The sequence below is a fragment of the Myodes glareolus genome, chromosome 22 (genome assembly GCF_982192425.1).
Source record: "Myodes glareolus chromosome 22, mMyoGla1.1, whole genome shotgun sequence".
Lineage (NCBI taxonomy): Eukaryota > Metazoa > Chordata > Mammalia > Rodentia > Cricetidae > Myodes > Myodes glareolus.
In genome coordinates this window covers 49275592-49295363 of record NC_142047.1, presented here as the reverse complement: position 1 = coordinate 49295363, position 19772 = coordinate 49275592, and the positions used below count along the sequence as shown (strand labels likewise).

Genomic DNA, 19772 nt, shown 5'->3' with positions numbered 1-19772 from the left:
GGCTGGGAGGCCAAAGCAACATTAAAGTAAGGCAGGTGTCAGTGGAGCTGGGGGTGCAGAGTGGAACCCTGCAGAGAGCAGGGCTGTGGAAGGGACATAGTTGATAAAGAGAACCTAAGTTTAGATCCCAGCACCCACATAAAAGCTAGACAAGCTAGCATGCACCTCTAACTCCAGGGCTGGGGACAGGCACAGGAGCATCTTGAGGGCTCACTGACCAGTCAGACCAGTCAAACCAAGGAGCCTCCGGTTCAGAAGGGACCCTTTCTCAAAAAGGTGAAGAGAGAATAAAGAAGATACCCAACTTCAGCCTCTGGTCTCTGCATACACAGGCATAAATAGGCAGACCGGACCCAGCTATACACACACACACACACACACACACACACACACACACACACACGAATGCAGAGTGGCTATGGGAGTAGATCAACAGTAAGGCACTTGCCTAGCATGTATGAGGCCTGGACATGCTATCTCTGTGTTGGCTTGAATGACAATGGCCTCATAGGCTAATACATTTAAATGTTTAGTCCCCAGTTGGTAGAACTGTTTGGGAAGAACTAGGAGGCACGGCCTTGACAGAAGAGGTGTGTCGTTCAGACACCCACACCATTCCCATTACCCCTCTCTGCCTTGTGCTTATGGATCAAGACATAAATGCTCAGATCTCGTGCCCTGCCTGTCTGTCTGCTGCCATGCTCCTCATCACGGTTGTCATGGATTCTTCCTCTAAAACTGTAAGTCCTAAATACATGTTTTATTTTATAAGTTGCCTTGGATATGATGTCTCTTCACAATAGAAAAGTAACTAAGACAATCCTCAATACCCTTAGGAAAAATGAATACACGGAAAAAATTCTGAAATGACATATGTCAACAACTAACAGAGCTTATTTGTTTCTCTGCAGTGTCCTCTGCCTGTGTAGCAATAAGGGCACAGCCCGTGCCATACAGGCGACTGCAGACACCATGGTAGACAGTTTCTTATCTGCTTCCTTGGTCCCCATGAGGCCTAGGCAGAGCCACTCATGAAGTGAGAAAATGAAGGGGAAATGGATGAATTGGCTACTCTGAGTCTGTGTTCTAGCACCACCAGGATAAGCAGAGAACATGGGCCTGGCCAGGCTGTAGATCACTCCCTCTATGACACCCTTGGTGCTGGTATCCCACCTAAGAGTTGTCAATATGCTGCTTCCCAGACAGTCCAGGCAGCCTGTAGGTATGTGACCTGTTGCTCCAGGGAACAGGCATTAGTTTGTCTGGGTTATTAGAGTCCAGGACTGGGAAGTCTTTACCTATTATTCCTGAGGACCATGTACTTGTGAGTTAAGCACTCTACCTAAGCTAAGTTCCCAACCCCCAGGACTGAAACTTCTTAAAACCTCACAATGTGACTCTATAGGCAGCCTAGGATGGCCAAGAGACACCACAGTTAGGGTAGGCCTACAGTAGGAATCAGGTCCCTGGGACTCGACAGCAGGCTAGTATCCTTAGAAGGCCTACCCTGCATTCCAAAGAAGGATTAATCCCCTTCCCAAAGAGGGTCCACCCTCTATTCCACAGAGGGTCTACTACCCTCCATCCCACAGAGGGTGCACCCTCCATCCCAAAGAGGGTCTACTACCCTCCATCCCACAAAGGACCTACCCTCCATCCCACAGAGGGTGCACCCTCCATCCCACAGAGGGTCCACCCTCCATCCCACAAAGGACCTACCCTCCAGAGAAAATCTTCTCTACGTAGCTGCGCATGAACTCTCGAAGTGCCAGGGTCTCCTCGTCTGGGGCTGAATCAGCGCTCTGATTGGAGGAGAAGGACTCATTGGAGGAAGAGCGGCGGTCTTGGTCCCAGGACGGGTGTGAGGGTGACTCGCCCATGTCATTCTCACTGTCTGCAGACTCCGTGGTCTCACTCTCAGATGCACCGCCACCCAAGGAGCCATCTGGGTCCTGGAGTGTCGAAGGTGCTGCCTCCAGGGGAGGGGAGGTAGGTGGTTCAGTCCCAAAGTCAATCAGGGAGCCCACAGGGACTTCTGGGGCCTCCATGGTAGCCGGGCTGCCAAACAGGAGGGGCACAGGCTGAGGAGCAGTTTCCTGAAGCTGCACACACCCACCAGTGTGTTGGGAGCCTCTGGCCACCAAGGCTGAGTCTCTAGCAGCTCAGCCTAGAAGCCTTATGGCATCTGGAATGGAAACAGACATAAACACTGTCACTGTGAGAAGGCAGTCCCCCAATGAAAGTCACTGATCACAAATTAACTTGAGGAAGCCATGAGTCACATTTTTCCTGTGCTGATCATCATCTCTGTACCTACAGGATCTGGGATGCCACCAGCCAGAGTCTGTTTCCTATGCCCGCTTTGCTGCCATGTGGTAGCATGCCATTGGCACTTGCTAACTGAAGGAGCCCCAGGGACACCAGCGTCAGTATCCCTCCCATCTAAGCAGCACACCACATCTCCACAAACTCCAGCCAACCAAATCAGAACATAATGACGCCCATTTTCACTGGCGGCATGCATCCACCAGGCACAATGCTCCCATGGGTTCACTGACCTCAGTAGCTGTGCAAGTGGCACCCTGCTAAGCAGCAGCCCCTTCGCCTTCAGAGACCCTTTCTCTTCAGTCTTCCCTCTGCCCAGGCCTCTTGCTGCTCCTCAGTCTCTGCGGTTCTACCCTGCTCTTCCCCTTTTCTGTGCTGCAGCTGCCTGGATATCAATGGGAAGTCACCTCCTGCACACTGATCATGAAGCCTGGCGTTCTTCCTCTTCCTCTCCCTTCTCCTTTGCTCATCTCTCCTTTGTCTCCTTCCCTCTCTCCCTCCCTATCCCCACTGCAGAATTCTGTTCACCCTCAAGGCCAGGCTCACATGTCCATCTTTTGAGAGGCTTCAATCCACAGCAATTCAAAATCAATTACGGTCCCTGCTGACCTGGCACTAGCCTTTCATCTAGACTCATGTGCGAGCCAGAGCAGATTCTACTGAGCATCTGGTACATGAATGAGCACACCTCACTGGGAACACACTCGTGGAGCTGAGAGGGCATGAGAACCCTGTTTCTGGCACTGGCTCAGGATGTATTTGCCATTCTGGAAGCCCTTCCTACCAATACCAAGGGGCAGCAGCCGAACAGCAAAAGCCTGTGACAGCCATGCTCAGTGGTGGAGGAAACATCCTCACCCTGGCTCTGGCCTATTAGACAAGATACCTAGGAGGCTACTGCAGGGGGCAGGACCGCCATCTGTACTGCTGAGATGATTGCATCTTTGGGGGAAATGCAGTTCAAACCCACACACGCTGACTCCTGAGAGCTTAACACTCACAGGTTGATCATAGTTCCCTCCAAACGCCCAGTCCAAGGTATTTTTAGATCCTCTGAGTCAGAAAGATGGAACAGCTGGCTCTGGTCACCATCCTCATGCACACATGCACAGGGGCAGTGGTACACGTGCGGCAGAGCCTATAAAACCTGCTTCTGTGCAGGGGAGACTCACAAACCTTGGCTCTGACAGTAGCAAGGGTCCACAAGGTCAGAGGACAGTGAGTGGCAGCTCAGAAAGAGGGGCACTAGGACTCCCTCTCCTAGTAACATCTGCTGCCTGTGGCTCTGCTTTCTGGGGAGGTCTCCCTATGTGAGACAGCAAGACTGAGTTAGATGTCAAAGGGCCATGTGGAACCACACTCCTACTCTCCAAAGGACAGAAAGCCATGCACACGGGCCCATGTTTGTGGATACCCATTTGAAACACACAAGGAAAGCATTTAGAATGACCAGGGCAGGGACACTGTTAATTCTACCACATTTATAGATTCATGCACCGCTAACCAAAACCTTGATTCTCACTAATATACAGATCACTGAGGAGAACACACAAGAGGAAGTACAGTCACTAAACGCTTGGACAAGTCGCAATCCATACTAATCACCACACAGATATATGCAAAATTTCCAGGTGTGCTGGCTCATGCCTGTAATCCCAGGTAGAGATGGGAAGATCCAGAGTTCGAGGCCATCCTACTGACAAAGTGAGTTTGAGGACACTACATTTGACCCTGTCTCAATTTTTTTTAAAAACACACAGAACATTTATAAACTGAGTTACAAAAATTTTAAAATTACAGCTGGGCAGTAGTGGTGTATGCCTTTAATCCTAGCACTCTGAGTCAGAGCAGGGGGATCTCTGTGAGTTTGAGGCCAGCCTGGTCTATAGAGTTCCAGGATAGACTCCAAAGCTACAGAGAAACCCTGTCCTGAAACCCCCCCCCAAAAAATCAATCCCCCGCAAACCTACAATCCAGTACACCTTTAATTCCAGCACTTGGGAGGCAGAGGCAGGTAGATCTTTGGGTTTGAGGCTATCCTCATCTACAGAGTGAGTTCCAGAATAACCAGGGTTACCCAGGGAAATCCTGTCTGAAAAATAAAACAAAACAAATAAACAAACAAATAACCTAAAACCAAAACAAAAACCTTACAATCCAAATATCACCACAGTTCTAGCAAAAATGACACATTTTCCATCTTCCTGGCAGCAAGGGCAGACATAGCTTCAGAAATTTCATGCCTGTCACTTCTCCCATTAAAGAATTTGAATGCTTCGAATTTATCCTCAGGAAAGAATTCAAACCATCAAAATCAGTGACACAGAAAAAAAAAGTCACTACATAGTATCTGTGACTCTGACAAACAGGCGCCTATGTACAGTGAGTGGAGAAGTAATAGCATGGACATCACAGCAGCCTCTGACTAAGGCAGTGAGGACAGAGTCAAGAGTTGCGGGAAGTGTTCTCCTGTGCACCATCCCAGTTGGGGCACTGGGAACATAGGAATGAAAGGGAGTCATATGGGAATGGGCTGCAGACATGCACAGCACTGGTTACAGCATGACGCTGAGTCCAGGTCCCCTCTTCAGTCGATTTTCATGCCAATGACCCGTGAGCCATGGAAACCAGTCTAAGGGAACAGAAGAGCCACGTGGGCCTGCCAGCACAGGAGGGCTACTTCTGATCCAATATGGAGCTCACTGGGCTGGCAAGGTAAATAAGTCACCCTTTCCCAGAGGACAGAGCTAACCTCTGCCTCTCCGGGTTCAGGATTGTGTCTTAGTCATTGTTCTATTGCTGGGAAGAGACACTATGACCATGGCAACTTTTATAAAGGAAAGTCTTTAGCAGGGGCTTGCTTGCAGCCTTAGAGGTTTAGTTCATTATCAGCATGGCGGGAAGCATGGCAGCATGTGGGCAGACATGGTACTAGAGAGGAGCTGAGGGTTCTACATCTGGATCCACAGACAGCAGGAAAAGAGAGAGATACTCGACCTGACTTGAGCATTTGAAACCTCAAAGTTCATTCCCAATAACATACTTCTTCCAATAAGGCCACACCTATTCTAACAAAACTATACCTCCTAATCCTTTCAAAAAGTGCCACTTCCTATGAACCTATGGGGACTATTTCTATTCCTATCACCACAGATGGTGACAAAAATCACAATCCAGAGACAAGGTGAGAGGAATCAGAGGGAGCAGATGCTGGTCCTTAGCCTTGTGCACGGCAACAGGTCAGTGTCCCTGCCTCTGAGGATGCTCAGTATCATGGTCTCATCCTCCCAGAACAACAGGTCAGCTGGCCAACCCTACATAAAGAGCCAGGATGTCCTGGTGAGGTGGTGTGTATCATAAGGACCTGGACACCAGCTCCCAGCCTGCTCCTCAGGAAGGCAACACAGCTATAGGCTTCCAGGTGAGAAGGTGTTGGCCACTGTACCTTTCATGCTAACCTCAGGAAAAGGTCTGGGATGGCCGGAGGACATAGAACTGACACTGTCTCTGCTTGGGGCCAGCTAGGGGCTTCCATTAAGAAGCACAGGTCTGGCAGTATCAGAGTTTCTAGAGTTTTCAAGGCATGCTGAAATCTTCTATCTGGACTCTTCTAATTTTTCAATAGTGGCAATTTAAATTCATTTCAAAGCACTTTGTGAGCCCTAAATCTGTAGATTGCACTTCAGTCTATTGGAGGGGGCTCCAAGAGGCCCTGGTGGTGTCCAGTCTAAGACACTGGCTTTCCGTCTCAGGACTCTGCTCCACAGTGCGGGCTTCCTCAGGCTTCCGGAAGAGCTACCTGTCTCCCTGCACTTTCTGGCTCATGGTCAAGATGCTGCTAAGTAACTGTGACTTCCACACTCGGGTGAGATTCCTTCATGCCACAAGTCTCATTGATGGGACTGTGTGTGAATCAACCACTGTGTGGGGAGATGGAGGCACAGTCAAGAGCAAGAGTGTTCACAAAGTACAAGATCCAGGGAGAGAAAAATAGAGACAGCTCAGTTGGCAAAGTGCTAGCCACACAAGCACAAGACCCTACGCTTGATCCCCTACACCCATGTGAACACAAACAAGCCTTGTGCAACAATGAGCACTTGAGATTTCAACACCGAGGATATGAAAACAGGCGGAGTCCTGTAGGTCACTGGCTGGCCAACCTGCCTTGCCAAATCTGCTCCAGGCTCAGCAAGAGACCCCATTTCAAAAAACAAGGTGCCAGATGGATAAAAGAATGCTATGACTGCTTCGTGGTATGGTTAAGGGGAAGGTTTTTATTGTGGATATGAGAGCGAGGACAGCCAGAGGCATCTGGAAGGGTCCAGATAAAGCAGTAGACTGAACATGGCCAGCAGACTGGACCTGACCACGAGAAAAGCAGGAAGAGAGCAGAGTGATGGGGGTGGGGGAAGGAGAACTATGGGGAGGGTGAGAGGTGAAGACAAAGAGAAGAGATCACAGTCAAAATAACAGGGTTATAAGGAGGATGAGTAGCTGGGGGAGGGAAGCCTGTGAGCAAGGGAAGTTTAAGGAAGGGGAGGAAGTGAGAACAGCTGTGTCAGCTCTGGACCCGACACAGAACAAATGAGAAAGTCATCTGACATTGACCTCTGACTCCATGCACACATGCAAAAGTGCACATGCATGTGCGTGCACACCCCTCCCCCACACACGAACAAGTACGCACACTACTGAGATGTTCTCAGGTAATGCCCCAAACAGTTCTGCTAGGTCTGGGAAGGAGACCTGGACCTCAGAAACCAGTACCACACACAAGTCCTAAGGTGACCATTGCCTAGGAGGCCCTGGCAGTTGCTGGGCAGCCGCTCATGGGAAAAGCAGACCAGGCAAGCTTTCCTGGCTACGTAAGTTCTGAATGGGCCATAGGAAGTCTGGGAGGAAAGTAAGTACAGACCAGGGAGGCAGAGCTGAACAGGCAGACCCTGGGAGGCAGCTGTGGCATCAGCATTCTGAGGGTAGGGAAGGCACCCTAACTTCCTCCCTGGATTCCTCCCAGCCCTACCTTTGCCTCAACCCTTCCCAGCAGGCTTCGGGAGGAACTATGGTTAAGACCGCCTGCTATTGCACTTAGCCACATCCCCTGAACTTTGCTCAAACTCTGATTTTCCCAACACACCACCCGAGTGAGAGGGCTGGGACTTCCCTAGAAGGAAACTTTGAGCAAAAAGGGTACGTGTGCATGCAGTGTATGTGTGTGGACAGCATGTTCTGGTCTCCCGGTAGCCTAGCCCTTGCATGAACAGGACACAGCACCATGCTTGCATGTATCTGCTTTACCTCTTGTCCTAAAACTGACAAGAGTGGGGGCTAGGAGGGGTCTGGCGAGACTGCGTCGTGGTTCTGGGTTATGAAGGTAGCCTGAAGTTATCACCAGAGGCCTTAGAAATAAGAGGGGTCAGAGTCAAAAAAGAACATGCTGAGACTAGGCTGCTGGGTTTGATGATAAAGTCAAGGAGTGTGGGCAGATGCCATGGGAAACTGGAGAAACAGGAAAGCAAACTTCCCCTGCAGCCTTGAGAAGGAATCTTGCCAGTCCCTAGACTATCCCAATGAGGCTGCTGAGAGCTCCACAGTAGTAAAGCAGGAAATGTGAGCCGCTAAAGCCACTATGTGCACAGTCATTTGTTCTAGTAGCAATAAGAAAGACAAATGTTTAGACATAAATACCTGTCATAAACATCTGGGTGTTTCTTGTAGCCCCAGGGTGCCAGAAAAAAAAACCTACTGAGACGTTGAAGGTACTGTGGAAGTTTGGGGCCTGACTGGCCCACACCCAGCAGAAACCACCACAAATGCCTTTCCGACTTGCTCTGGGACTTAACAGGCTCCTGTAATGGCCTGTTAAAGCTGCTTCCTCCTATTGGTCACTTGAGACTCTGAAGACTCCCAGTCCCTTCCTCAGATATGCTGCAGTGAGGCTGGGAGGCAGGAAGGCAAGGCACCCGCTCCCTCCACCTGCTCCTGCTAGCCCGGCAGTATGCCCGGCATCTGTCTTTTCTCAACACTAGAAAACAATTTCATCTTCTGCCTCCAGCTAGTGGCTGCTTCTCTCATGGCAGCTGCAAACACAACAGTGGCCCTGTGCGAACAGTGTCCTCTGGTGTCTTGGATGGTGCTTGATTGGGAACTGACTATGCTGACCTGGGTGCAAATGTGGCAGTCGGCAGAGTAGCCTCCTGGCTTAGAATTCTGGCCTCAATGGGACAGAAACCCAAGAGTCCAATATCTCACTTCCTTCACAGGTGCTCAACCTAGTCACCTAGAGTGCTGGTTCATACTGTCAACTTCCCAGGACATAGACTCACCCTGGAGATAAGCCCTTGGTGTACCTGTGACACCTCTAGATTAGGTTAGCCTCTGGCAAGGTCTGAGAGGGATTTTCTTGATTAGGTAAAGAGAAACGAGAAGGCCCACCCTCAGTGGGTGGCATCATTCCTCAGACTGAGGTATCAAACCAGATAAAAAGAAGAAAGAGGGCTGAGCACGGGCATTTATTTCTGTCCGTTGGGGGCCTCAGGTTCTTGTTGCCTTGGTTTTCCCACTGCGATGGACTGAACCTGGAACCGTGGACTGCAACAAGTCCTTTCCCCTGCAGCTGCTTTTGTCAGCTGTTCTGGCACAGTAACAGGAAGGAGCTGAGATGCCCCATGCAGAAGAATAAGCACAGTGGAGGAAGGCACAGATGATCCAAGGCTTCAGAGCCTCAGCCCACCCCACACCCCAACCTGCTTCTAACACTGCTTCCTGCGACTGCTTGTGTTTTCTGAGCATACGCTCCTACTGCCTCCCTTATATCCTTCCTGACCTAACAGGAACCCCAGAAGACTGTGACACCATGCTTGACAAAGTCCCCAACAAAGCCTGGTGCCTACTGTTCCAATGATGTGGCAGTCACCCAAGAAGTTGGAAAGCAGGCCACCCACCCTGAGACCAAAAGAGGACCCTCAACTCTGCCAGGCTGATGAATTCAACCCCAAAGCTTCTGACCAACCAATCTTCTCTTCACTGAGGGTAAGTGCAACCAGGAAGGAAGTGGTAGCTGGCTGGGCTAGGAGACAGTAGTTTTTCCAATGAGTGGAAGTATGTCAAGCCATAGAGAACATTATCTTTTAGATAGCAGGATACAGAGTTAGTTGTTTATAGATTTATACCCAGTTAATATGGCTCCAGAGCAATTTACAGACTTGTAGTGTCACGTAAGCCCATTACTGCCTTTAGGGGATGGGATGAGAAGAACTTCTTCGTGGTCAAACCAAAGACAACACATGCTGTGCTGTGAGACTCTTTTCGTCCAGCCAGATGCACCCTCCATCACTTTCTCTAAGCCCCTGCTGAGCCTCTCTCCTCTCCTCTCCATGAAAAGACACTGGTTGTCCCAATGATAAAGTCTCTAACAAGGCAGAGATCAAAAGCTCCTTTACAGGAGTCTAGAAAGCAGCAGGCACCCTATCCTGTGCCTTTGGAATGGGAATCTGGCTGGCTGGAGACTGCCACCAGGCGAAGACATGCATGGTATTTTGCAAGCCTCCCATCAGGTGCCAGATGTCTCATGTTGGAGTTCTAAGAGGGTTTCCAGTGCCAGTACGGTAAGGTGGCAGCCAAAACAGGAGTGGCGCTGCAGTTGCCAGGGAAGGAGCTGCCGTGAGGCTGTGAGAGTGGAAGTTTGGCTATGTCCCCAGATATCAACAGAACCTTACACATCTGCAAGAGACATTCCCATGTGAAGGAGGCTAGAGGAAGCAACTCCCAGCATCTCTACCTCAGCCCAATCTCCAAAGGCACACTTCTAGTAATAGGGACAACCTAATGATCTAACAGGGTAGCAGGACAAAGAGGTTGTCATCAAGAAGAGACAAAGGGTTTGGGGAAAGATGGCTGAGGAGAGGCCAGGAGCACACCATGACAAAAGATTCTCAGGGGAGACCATGAATAACATCAACAGGGTGGGTCACTTTGTGGTAAGGGGAGAGAGAGAGGGAGCAACATCTCAACTGTGACACTGCCCACAGGTAGGTCTGAAATGGGTCACCAAGTGTTACCACTGCAGGGTGGCCCCATGAGCAGCTGTGTCATGGTCTTGGTCTACACTGAAAACTAAAGACTGTGTTTAGGAGTGCTAACAAGTAGCCTTGTGAGAGGCGATTGCAACATACGACTGGTTATATGGGGATAACACAGTGTGGGGTCTTCATTCAGGGTCCTGGATCTGAACTGATGACTGATATGCCACCTACCACAGCATAGCTTAACCCCTGGGTACAAGGCTGGAGGGGAAACATGGCTGTAGCTCTAGAAGTAGGTGAGAGTCATGAACCAGCAGCATGAGCAGGACCACCCAGAGTGTAGAACCAACACAAGAGCTAAAGACATTTGAGAAAAGGGGGAGCAGGCAGGTCTAGGGTGCAGATCAGCTGAATGGAGCTGCTCTCAGGGGCTAGTTAAGGCTGGCATGGAACTATGTCCATCCAGAAGACCAGAGCTGATCACTGGTGAGTCTCACACATAGACTGCTTCTTCATTTCAGGCAAGAGAGGAGCACGAAAGGACCTGTGGGGGATTGGGGCAGAATCTAGGAAGAAGTCACACCAAGGATGTTTTGTGGGCACAAGAGAGAAGGAGTGGCAAGAGCTAGGAAGAACAGCTGATGGTCTGAATGTCCAAGGTCCACCACCATGGAAATAGCACACCACCATGGAAATAGCACACACAGGTGACAAACTTATGACAGGACAAAGCAAAAAGTGACCTGACACTAATTAAGTGCTTGATAGACACTATATCTCATTCTTATATAAAGGACCTATGAAACATGCCCTTTACTGTTCCCGTTACCACAGACCCATCATGATGTGGTTGCCACTTCTTTTCCTAAGCAAAAACAAATGAAGCATATAAATAAACCCTAATCACATTGCTGACAGAGTCCTTGCAAAGTGAATACACCCATGTGGTCAGCTTCAAGGACAGAACAGCCACGGCCTGTGCCTTCCCAGGAAGAAATACCATGCTAAAAGGCAATCAAAGGGCGAGGACACACTATGAATCCATGTGTCAGGGCAACAACCACACAATCTCAAGATCACTATCCTGAGATGCACCGGCACATGTGTGCTCTAAAGCCAGGAAACAATGTTGTTTGTGCTTGTGCTGGTTAGAATGCTGAGAACACTGCAACTCTGCACCTTGGAAGCAATGATCTGGTTCCCTTTCCACAGCAACACTGTGAGTAGCCACAGCCCTAGATATTGGCTATCTGCTTGTGCTGTTAACCGCATCCCCAAGTTCAGAGCAACCCTGGAGCCATCACTTTATATAGAATAGATTTGCAAAGGCATTTTAATTTGATGCATTTGTAAGACTTTAAACACGATGAGAGGAGGGTGCTGGAAGATGGCTCAGCAGTTAAGAGCACTGGCTGCTCTTCCAGAGTTTCTGAGTTCAATTCCCAGCACCCTCATGGTGGCTCACAACTGTCTATAACTGTAGTCCCATGGGATCCAATGCCCTCTCCTGGTTTGCAAATGTATGTGTAGATAATGTACCCCTATATATAAAGTACATAAATCAATACAATTTTTAAGATGAAAAGAGAATGTAGTGAGCTGCTGAGAATCTCCCTGGCATCCAATGGTATTGAAATTAAACCATGCTGAGCTGCCACAGGTCTAGATCTTGTCACAGGAACATCGGAGAGGAAGTGGAGGGAATTCATGGTTGGGGACAGCTATTTGGAGATAGCTCTCCCATCTGTGAGGGGCTGGGTAGGAAGAACTAAACTGGTAGGGTTCTAACAACAGAAGGCCCACTAACCAGTATGGCCCTGAACATAGAATCTTCTTGCCAGGAAAGCCAAGCAGAATGTTGTAACAAGGAGGGGCTCCTGTTGTTTCCCTCTGAGATGTCTTTCTGTAAAATTCAACCTAGCTTTTCTCTGCTGCAACTCTCATCATGTTACATGCAAAGGGGTGCCAAGTTTATCATATCTGGGAAGGAGATGGCTAACATATTTCCAAGGCCATGGGAAAAAGAGAGAACTGACTGTGGGTCCATAATCCAGGAGAAAGCAACAGGGGACATTCTCCATGAACAGCAACCGGCAGCACTGCCCATGCCTAGATGAGCCAGGATTTGTGCCGCAGGCTTGGAGCATCGCATGGCAGAGACAAGCTTTCTCCTCCTTCTTCCTTGATTTGGCTACCACAGTCTAGCAGCCCAAGTGGCCATGAAGGGAGGATAGAGATTGTGACAATAAGGAACAGCTCCTCCAAGTCTGAGCCCTGGGCTTCTGTGTGCCACTCAAAGCTCAAGCCACACCCAGAGGTAATGGTTCAGGCAAGTCCACTGTTTTCTACCACCTTCACCACTCCCCAATTCCACTGCTTCCATAACAACCACATGCTCCAGGTCAATGTCACTGTCCTTTTTCTGTGAACAGGGTCTCTCACTATGTAGCTCTAGGTGACCTGGAGTTGGCTAAGTAGACCAGGCTGGCCTTGACCTCACAGAGATCTGCCTGCCTCTGAGTGGCAGGGATTAAAGGCATGTGCCACCAATTTGATCAGCTGCAGTTTTTTGTTGTTTGGTTTTATTTTGTTTGTTTGTTTTTTGAGTTTCTCTGTGTAGCCTTGGCTGTCCTGGAACTTGCTCTGTAGATCAGGCTGACCTCCATCTCACAGAGATGCCTCTGCCTCCCAAGTGTTGGGATTAAAGACATGCACCACTACCACCTGGCTGAGCTGCAGTTCTTTTAACAGGAAAACCAACAATTGAGACAGCTGGACGCCATTTGGACAAGCTGGCTTGGCTTGACTCTACATCCTTTTTGCTAATTTGACAAAATACATAAACAGTGTCTGTCTTTTGGTATGGAAAAAAAGAGCCGGCCATCCCCAGATGGAGACAGGTTCCCACAGGATATGAAAGTGTGCCTTCCCTGAAATTCCGCTGGAGGTCACGATGGGAGTCAATGATGGTTCTCTTCAGGTTCACTGCTGTCTGCTGACCCAGGAGAGGGTCAAGCACAAAGCTGTGCATGTGTAGAGGACATCTGTGTCCCGTGGGAGGAGAGATCAAGCTACTATCCCGGGGGCAGGATGCCCTGGAAGGTTGCCTAAAGTCCTCTGCGGAAAGGCCACTAGTATCCATCTCCGCCTACTCAGGACACCTGTCATCTCTGTGAACACTGCCCACACAGCTCTCTGGGGACAAAGGCAGAGATGCTGCCAGCATTCAGAAGCAATCTCAGGAGGGTACTTGAGCTCTTCTGAACCTTCATCAACACCCTACCCCTTCAAGACTGACTTTCTCCTACCTTGCCTCCCCCTCTGGCTAAACCCCTAGCTGGCTGGAAACCTGCTCCTGCACATGCAGAAATCTCAAGCTGACAGTGTTCTATATACGGGTGCCTTCTGCAGGTCACTGGTGGCCTCATGTCATCACACCTGCTTGTTTAGTCTCTCATAGGGTAATAACCTAAGCACACAGCAAAGTTGGGAAAATAACCAAAATGCGCAATGAAAACATTATGTAAATTTTGTTACATTAACTCTGGCACTTCATTGACATATGAGAGCAATAATGACAGTGGGGCATCGGGGGAAATGTTTATGTTAGATGAGAACGAGACTACACTGAAAGGGGAGCAGTAAGATGATCACAGCCCTTGGGAAACCTGGCTGCCCTCGTAAGTTGCTGTAGGGATCAGATGAGTGATGAAGGAGGCCTGTCTGGGAGCTAGAAGCACTCAGCAGCTAGCTAATACAGGTGTTTGAAGGGAGCTCAGCATGGAAATCCAGTAAGGAGAACCCTGACAGCCATGGTCAACGTACAGGTGGCTATTCACTGATGGGATCTTGAACGCAGTCCTTCAGAAGTCTTTTGATCCATTGAGAATCATTCTTGCAATAAAAATTTCTTTTCGAGATAGGGTTTAATGTAGCCCAGGATAGACTTAAACTCATTATGCAGCCCAAATGACTCTGAACTTTTGATCTTACTGTCTCCAGCTCTAGAGTGTTGTGGTTACAGTTTATGTGGTACTGGGAGCTGAACCCAGGGCTTGGAACACACTAGGCAAGCACTCTACCAACGGAGCTACATTTCCAGCCCTTGGTTTTTGGTTGTTTCTTGCTTGTCTTTCTGTTTGTTTTTGTTTCAAGGCAGGATTTCACTTTGTAGTCAAGGTGGACCTACAACTTAGTAGGTAGCTCAGGATGGCCTCAAACTGACCACCCTCTTGTCTCACGGAGAATATAAATGTGTACCATCACACCCAACATTAGCTTTGCTTCTTGAGAGGAAAAAAAAGATGAAGAAAGGGATAATGAGAGTGCACAACCATGTACAAACACTCATAACTTTTATTGTTGCTGAGACAGGGCCTCACTCTGCAGCCTAGATTGGCCTGGAAACCACCTGCTTCATCTTCTGGAGTGCTGGCTTATCGCTGTGCTCCACTATGGCTGGCTAGATACTAATTTCTTTATGGAGTTAGATTGGTCTCTGCTGCAGGATGCACCCACATAGTGACCATCTGGGTGCTAACACCCAACACCTTGGTTTCAAGGCTCCATTCTCAGAAGTCTTTCCTTACATATCCATCTAAGATTGTCTAATCCAGGCTGCCTATGGCTGATCTGAGATACACCATACTTTGGAATACGTGCATTTTCCATATGTGCCTTATAGACATAGCTCAAAGATAATTTTATACAGTATTTTTGTGTGTCTATGTTGTCTTGAACTCTCACATGAGGTTTGCACCACGTTGGTGCTGAGGGTTTCAAACTCTGAAGGGCTGGGAATTTTAGACTTTCAGATTCTAGATCCTCAGCCTGTGCTCCAGGTATAGAGGAGGCTCATCTGGTGTCACTCACTAGCTTAGCCCAGAAGGCTGCTCACTCTGTGAACACAAAACCAGCTGTTTCAGCAAAGGAGCAGCAGAAAGCCCCTGAGCAGCAGTACTTATCCTTGCCCAATTATCCACCCTTTTCCTCTTTCCCCACACAAACCACATGGTTCCTGGCCAGACATGCAGTAACTTCCTCTTTTCTTTATTCAGTCCAGGTTCTCAGTTCCATGCCTTACAGGCTGGGGCTTCTAGGCTCTGAGTCACCCACCTCACCTCAAATGTGGCTTTGATACCTGTAGAAAATGTAGACTAATGCTTCTGGAACTCTAATTCTGGTTGATAAGTGATAGAAGAGATCAATATGTAATGTACCACCAGAGTGGTAGGAGACTTATTTCTGCTCCTGCTGCTCCCAGCCTGGACTAAATATAGCCCAATACCTGGAAGTAGCATGGGGGAGGGGGGCTGGCCATCCAGTCCTGGCTTAGGGGAAAGGAATAAGGTGGCTTGCTTTCCAGACAATGAGCCAAATCCTTTAGGTTTCACTACTGTCTTGTCTCTATTCTTTGCTCTCCAGCGGGCCAGTCCCCAGGCCATTCCTCAGCTACAGGTGACCTGTGTACAGGTACCTCAGCCCCAAGGGAGGAAAACCCCCTTTCAGTTAGAAAAGTGTGAATGGATGGAAACCCCACTGTTTTTCCTGTCTTCTTGGACAAGGAAGCAAACACTTAGACAGGAAAAGCACAGGGAAGCCTTGTAAGGCCCTGACTGGAGGGCCGAAGGATGGCCGAGGGGAGGGCCTGCAAGAGGATAACACAGAAACCTCCCTTTATCTATGGTGTCCTTGTCATCCTCAGTCAGCTGAAGTCGGAAAACTTATTTATTTTCAGAAATAAAATTCCTGTTTTCAATCATGTGCTGTTCTGAATAGTGTGATGGGACCTCCTGATACACTGTTCCGTCCTGCCTAGGGTCCAGCGTATTCACATTCTATACACTGCCCATTCGATATCACTTGATATCTATGTTGGTTATCAGTTCCACTGTGTTAGTTCCTAGTGCTTGTGTTTCAGTAGCCTTTATTTTATTCAATAATGGCTCAAAGTAAAAGAGCTATATGCTGCTCATAGCATTACAGTGTGCTGTGTAACTGCTCATCACATTGCTATTGTTGTTGGTCTCTTGGTGTGCCTAACTTGGAAATTAAACTCTATTATGAGTTTGGTTCCACCAGTGTTTTAGGCATCTATGGGAACCACTTTATAGAAAGATTACGTCAACAGAAGATCAGACAGCTGGGCAAAGTCGTGGGAAACAGCCAAAACCAAAACCTGCAGATGTTAATGCCTGCTAAAGCCAAGATACCAACCAACACTCCCTGAGAGATTTAAACATGACTCAGAGTCTTATAACTTGACATCCGGAGCATCCAGGGTTAATCCAAAATTACCCAGCATATAAAGAACCAGGAAAGTCTTCAGGAGAGAGATGAATGCTCAGATCACCTGAGAGGGCACCGCTACTGGAATCAGCTGACAGAGGTTTCAGAATGGCTGTGATTAAAAATACTCTAAGAAGCAAAGCTGGGTGGTCCTGACATCGAATGAAAAAAATTTTAAAGTCTCAGGGGAGAAGAAGCTAAGGGGAAATCAAACAGAAATTGTAGAATGGAAAATTAGAAACTCGCTTGAGAGGATCAGAACGGGATGGCAGAGCAGAGCCAGCGAACACCAAAAGGTCAGCAAGCATCTGATCCAAGCAACAGAGAAAAGACAAGGAAATGAGCTGAGCCTGCAGACAAGGGACAGCAGCAAAGGGTCCAATATGTGTGCGTTGGAAAGAAAGATAGCACAAAGCAGAGAAGCAAGCCAAAACTAACCACAACCCCCAAAGCCATGGCTGACGAAGGACAAAGCCCATAGATCCAAGAAGCTAGTTCTAGAGAATCATTTCACACCCTCTGACACTCACATCCAAACACACACCATACGTGCATCACACACATATAATCCAACAGTGAAAGAGGACATCTCGAGGAGCAGGCAAGCACAGCTAACCAGATGGAAGTATCATATAACAGTACATGCCTGTTATTACTCAGGAGGCACAGACAGGGAGATCAGAAGCTCAAGGTCATCCTTAGCCATGTGCTGAGTTTGAGGACATGAGACCCTATTTCCAAAAATCCAAAGAGAGGAAAGTAAATAGCCCTGGGATGTAGCTGAACAGTCTTTAGAGAAAGCCATTTCTCTCTCACCACATCTGGGCTCTGGATAGATGCTGGCCCTGGGCTTCAGGTTGCTGTGTCCTTCTCTTCTGTGCTCTTCTCTTCTGCAGAATTAAATATTCTCTCTCTTTCTGTGTGTGTATGTGTGTATGTGCATGTGCACACATGTATGTGCTTACCATGCTTCTCTATAAGTGCATTATGTGTGTATAGGTGCCTGTGTATAGATGCCTTGGAACTGGAGTTACAGGTAGGTGTGAGTCATTCAACATGGATCCTGGAAAGTGAACCTCAGTCCTCTGTAAGGGCAACAAGTGCTCTTAACTGCTGAGCCATCTCTATAGCCATAAGAATGAATCTCTTTATCTCTCCTATTTTGTTCATGACCTTACCTGAGAAGCAAGATGGAGGCACCACTCCACAGAGCAAAGCTTCTGCATACATCACTGGGAGCCCCTCTGCATGGGAGGCCTGGGTATCTTACAGTGCTAAACGCAGTGACCACAGAGCCCAGCAAGCTCACTCCAAGTGTGCACTGCTCTGAGGGGAGTAACTCATCTCAGATCTGCTCAGCAGTGTCCACACTAAGAGCTAGAGACAACAAGGTTCCGTCAGCCATCACGCCCTCACTCTAGACTACAGGCATAAACGCATAGGTGAGCCTCAGCAGGGTGAAGGGAGCCTCCTTGAAAGTTCACCTGATTCCATTTGAAACATCTTCCAAAAGACAGAGAGATGCCTTTGTCTGGTAGAGATGAGGAGGGCCATCATTAAAGGGAGTTTGGGGTAATAGGAACTTCTCCCTAACTGAATTCAGTAGTGATTTAATGAATCTATGCATCTTAAAATATACCCCAAAGACATCTATTTTATTGCATAAAAATTACCAGGGAGAAAAGCAGCAGAGGTAGTGGAGTGTTCAAGACAGCCAAGGTTGACCAGTTCCCTTTCTTAGGAAGATGGCTGGAGTGTAGATCAGTAGCAGAGCTCTTACCTGACATAAAATAAATTAAACACAAAATAAACTTGGAAAAAGAAAGAGAAAAAGAAGAGAAAGAGGGGACTCTAGAGACCCCAGACTCAGCAGCTGGCTGCACCCTCCCACCACATGCCCAGCATGGAACCTGGACTTGGTACTTGGACACAGTTTTCTCCCAGGTTTCCACTGTCCTGAGGGACCTCAGCTACAGCCCCCCCTGACAGGCAGCTCTGAACCTGGTCCTTTGGGAATATGAGTCATCTCAGGCTCTGTCATCAGCAGGCCCCAAAGGACAAAGATGTTCCCGCCTACAGTCTCTCTTGCTCATGACAACAATGAAGCTCAGCAAGGGCCTGGAACCTGGAGAGGGGCTGGAAATGAGGAAGGTCAATTCCAAGCTCCCTGCCAGCTGGAGTGGCTATTGGAAGGAAGGGAGGAGAGCTGGAGCTTCCCACGCTGGCCTCCTTCTCATCCTCTACCAGGGGGAGGAAGGCATCCATGCTCAAAACCCACACTAGGTCAGGCAGGTTTAGTATTTTAATGGAACGGGGCAGGCAACTTCAGAGAGGGTGGCTGTATGTGAAAGGTGACACTGCATAGCAAGAAAGACAACCGAGTGAGAGAATGACAGGCAAAACTCACGGGGACACAAGAACAAGTCCCACCAGGCTTCTTTGGGAAGCTCCAATGACCCAGAGCTAACAAGGAAACCACCTCCCTCACTTGACAGGCCAGATGCATCATTGCCAGGGCTATAACCAGCTTGATTTTGATGCCACACTGCACATTGCCACTGTGACAACCCCTGCTAGGCACTCTTCTGAGTATACCCATGCTGGCCTTCTTCAGCATCAACCATGAATCCAGGGCAGCAGAGAAAGTTTATGCCAGGTGTGCGGGTCAGGGGCAGTAATTACAGAAAACCACATGAGTCCCAGCAACGCAGACTGCCCTTAAGATGAGGGTTACTCTCTGGGGTGGGAGAGCAGATGCTTCTAAAACTGCTGAGACAATATGAACCTCAGTCCTTGCCAGGAGCAACAATGCATGCTGCAGGTTTTCTTCAGGGTCCCTGGGTGGAGCTCCATTTCCAGCCAGCTCCCTGAACAGCATGGCCCAGCCTGGTTGACAGGAAGGTCACCTCAACTTCCTTCATTGTGCCAGGCATCCGCCCACCCCCTTCCTTCCCTCTAAACCAACACCTATGACCCAGAGTCTTTACTACTGACTGCCTAAGAGTCAGAACCACAGATAAGCAACACAAAACACTTGCCTCTGCCTCACCCAGCCAGGAAACGAGCAGGAGAGTGTTTGTGCCTGTCTGCCGCATTTCACCTGTTCAAATACCTCCATGGGAGTGGGGTATGGCA

The 19772-nt window shown here is 48.7% G+C and overlaps 1 protein-coding gene across 4 annotated transcripts in view; it reads right to left on the bottom strand.

The window, feature by feature from the left end:
* Positions 1–19772, bottom strand: part of Kiaa0513 (KIAA0513 ortholog) — a 49558-nt gene that overhangs the window by 17067 nt on the left and 12719 nt on the right. For 3 of the 4 annotated variants that reach the window (XM_048437403.3, XM_085681801.2, XM_085681799.2), the window contains exon 2: positions 1720–2185. In XM_048437403.3, coding sequence (XP_048293360.3) covers positions 1720–2048 — 329 coding nt within the window. In that variant the 5' untranslated portion in view covers positions 2049–2185. Of the gene's footprint in view, positions 1–1719; positions 2186–2558; positions 2704–19772 lie in introns of those variants that run through there. The other variant, XM_048437402.3, reaches the window with a different exon arrangement.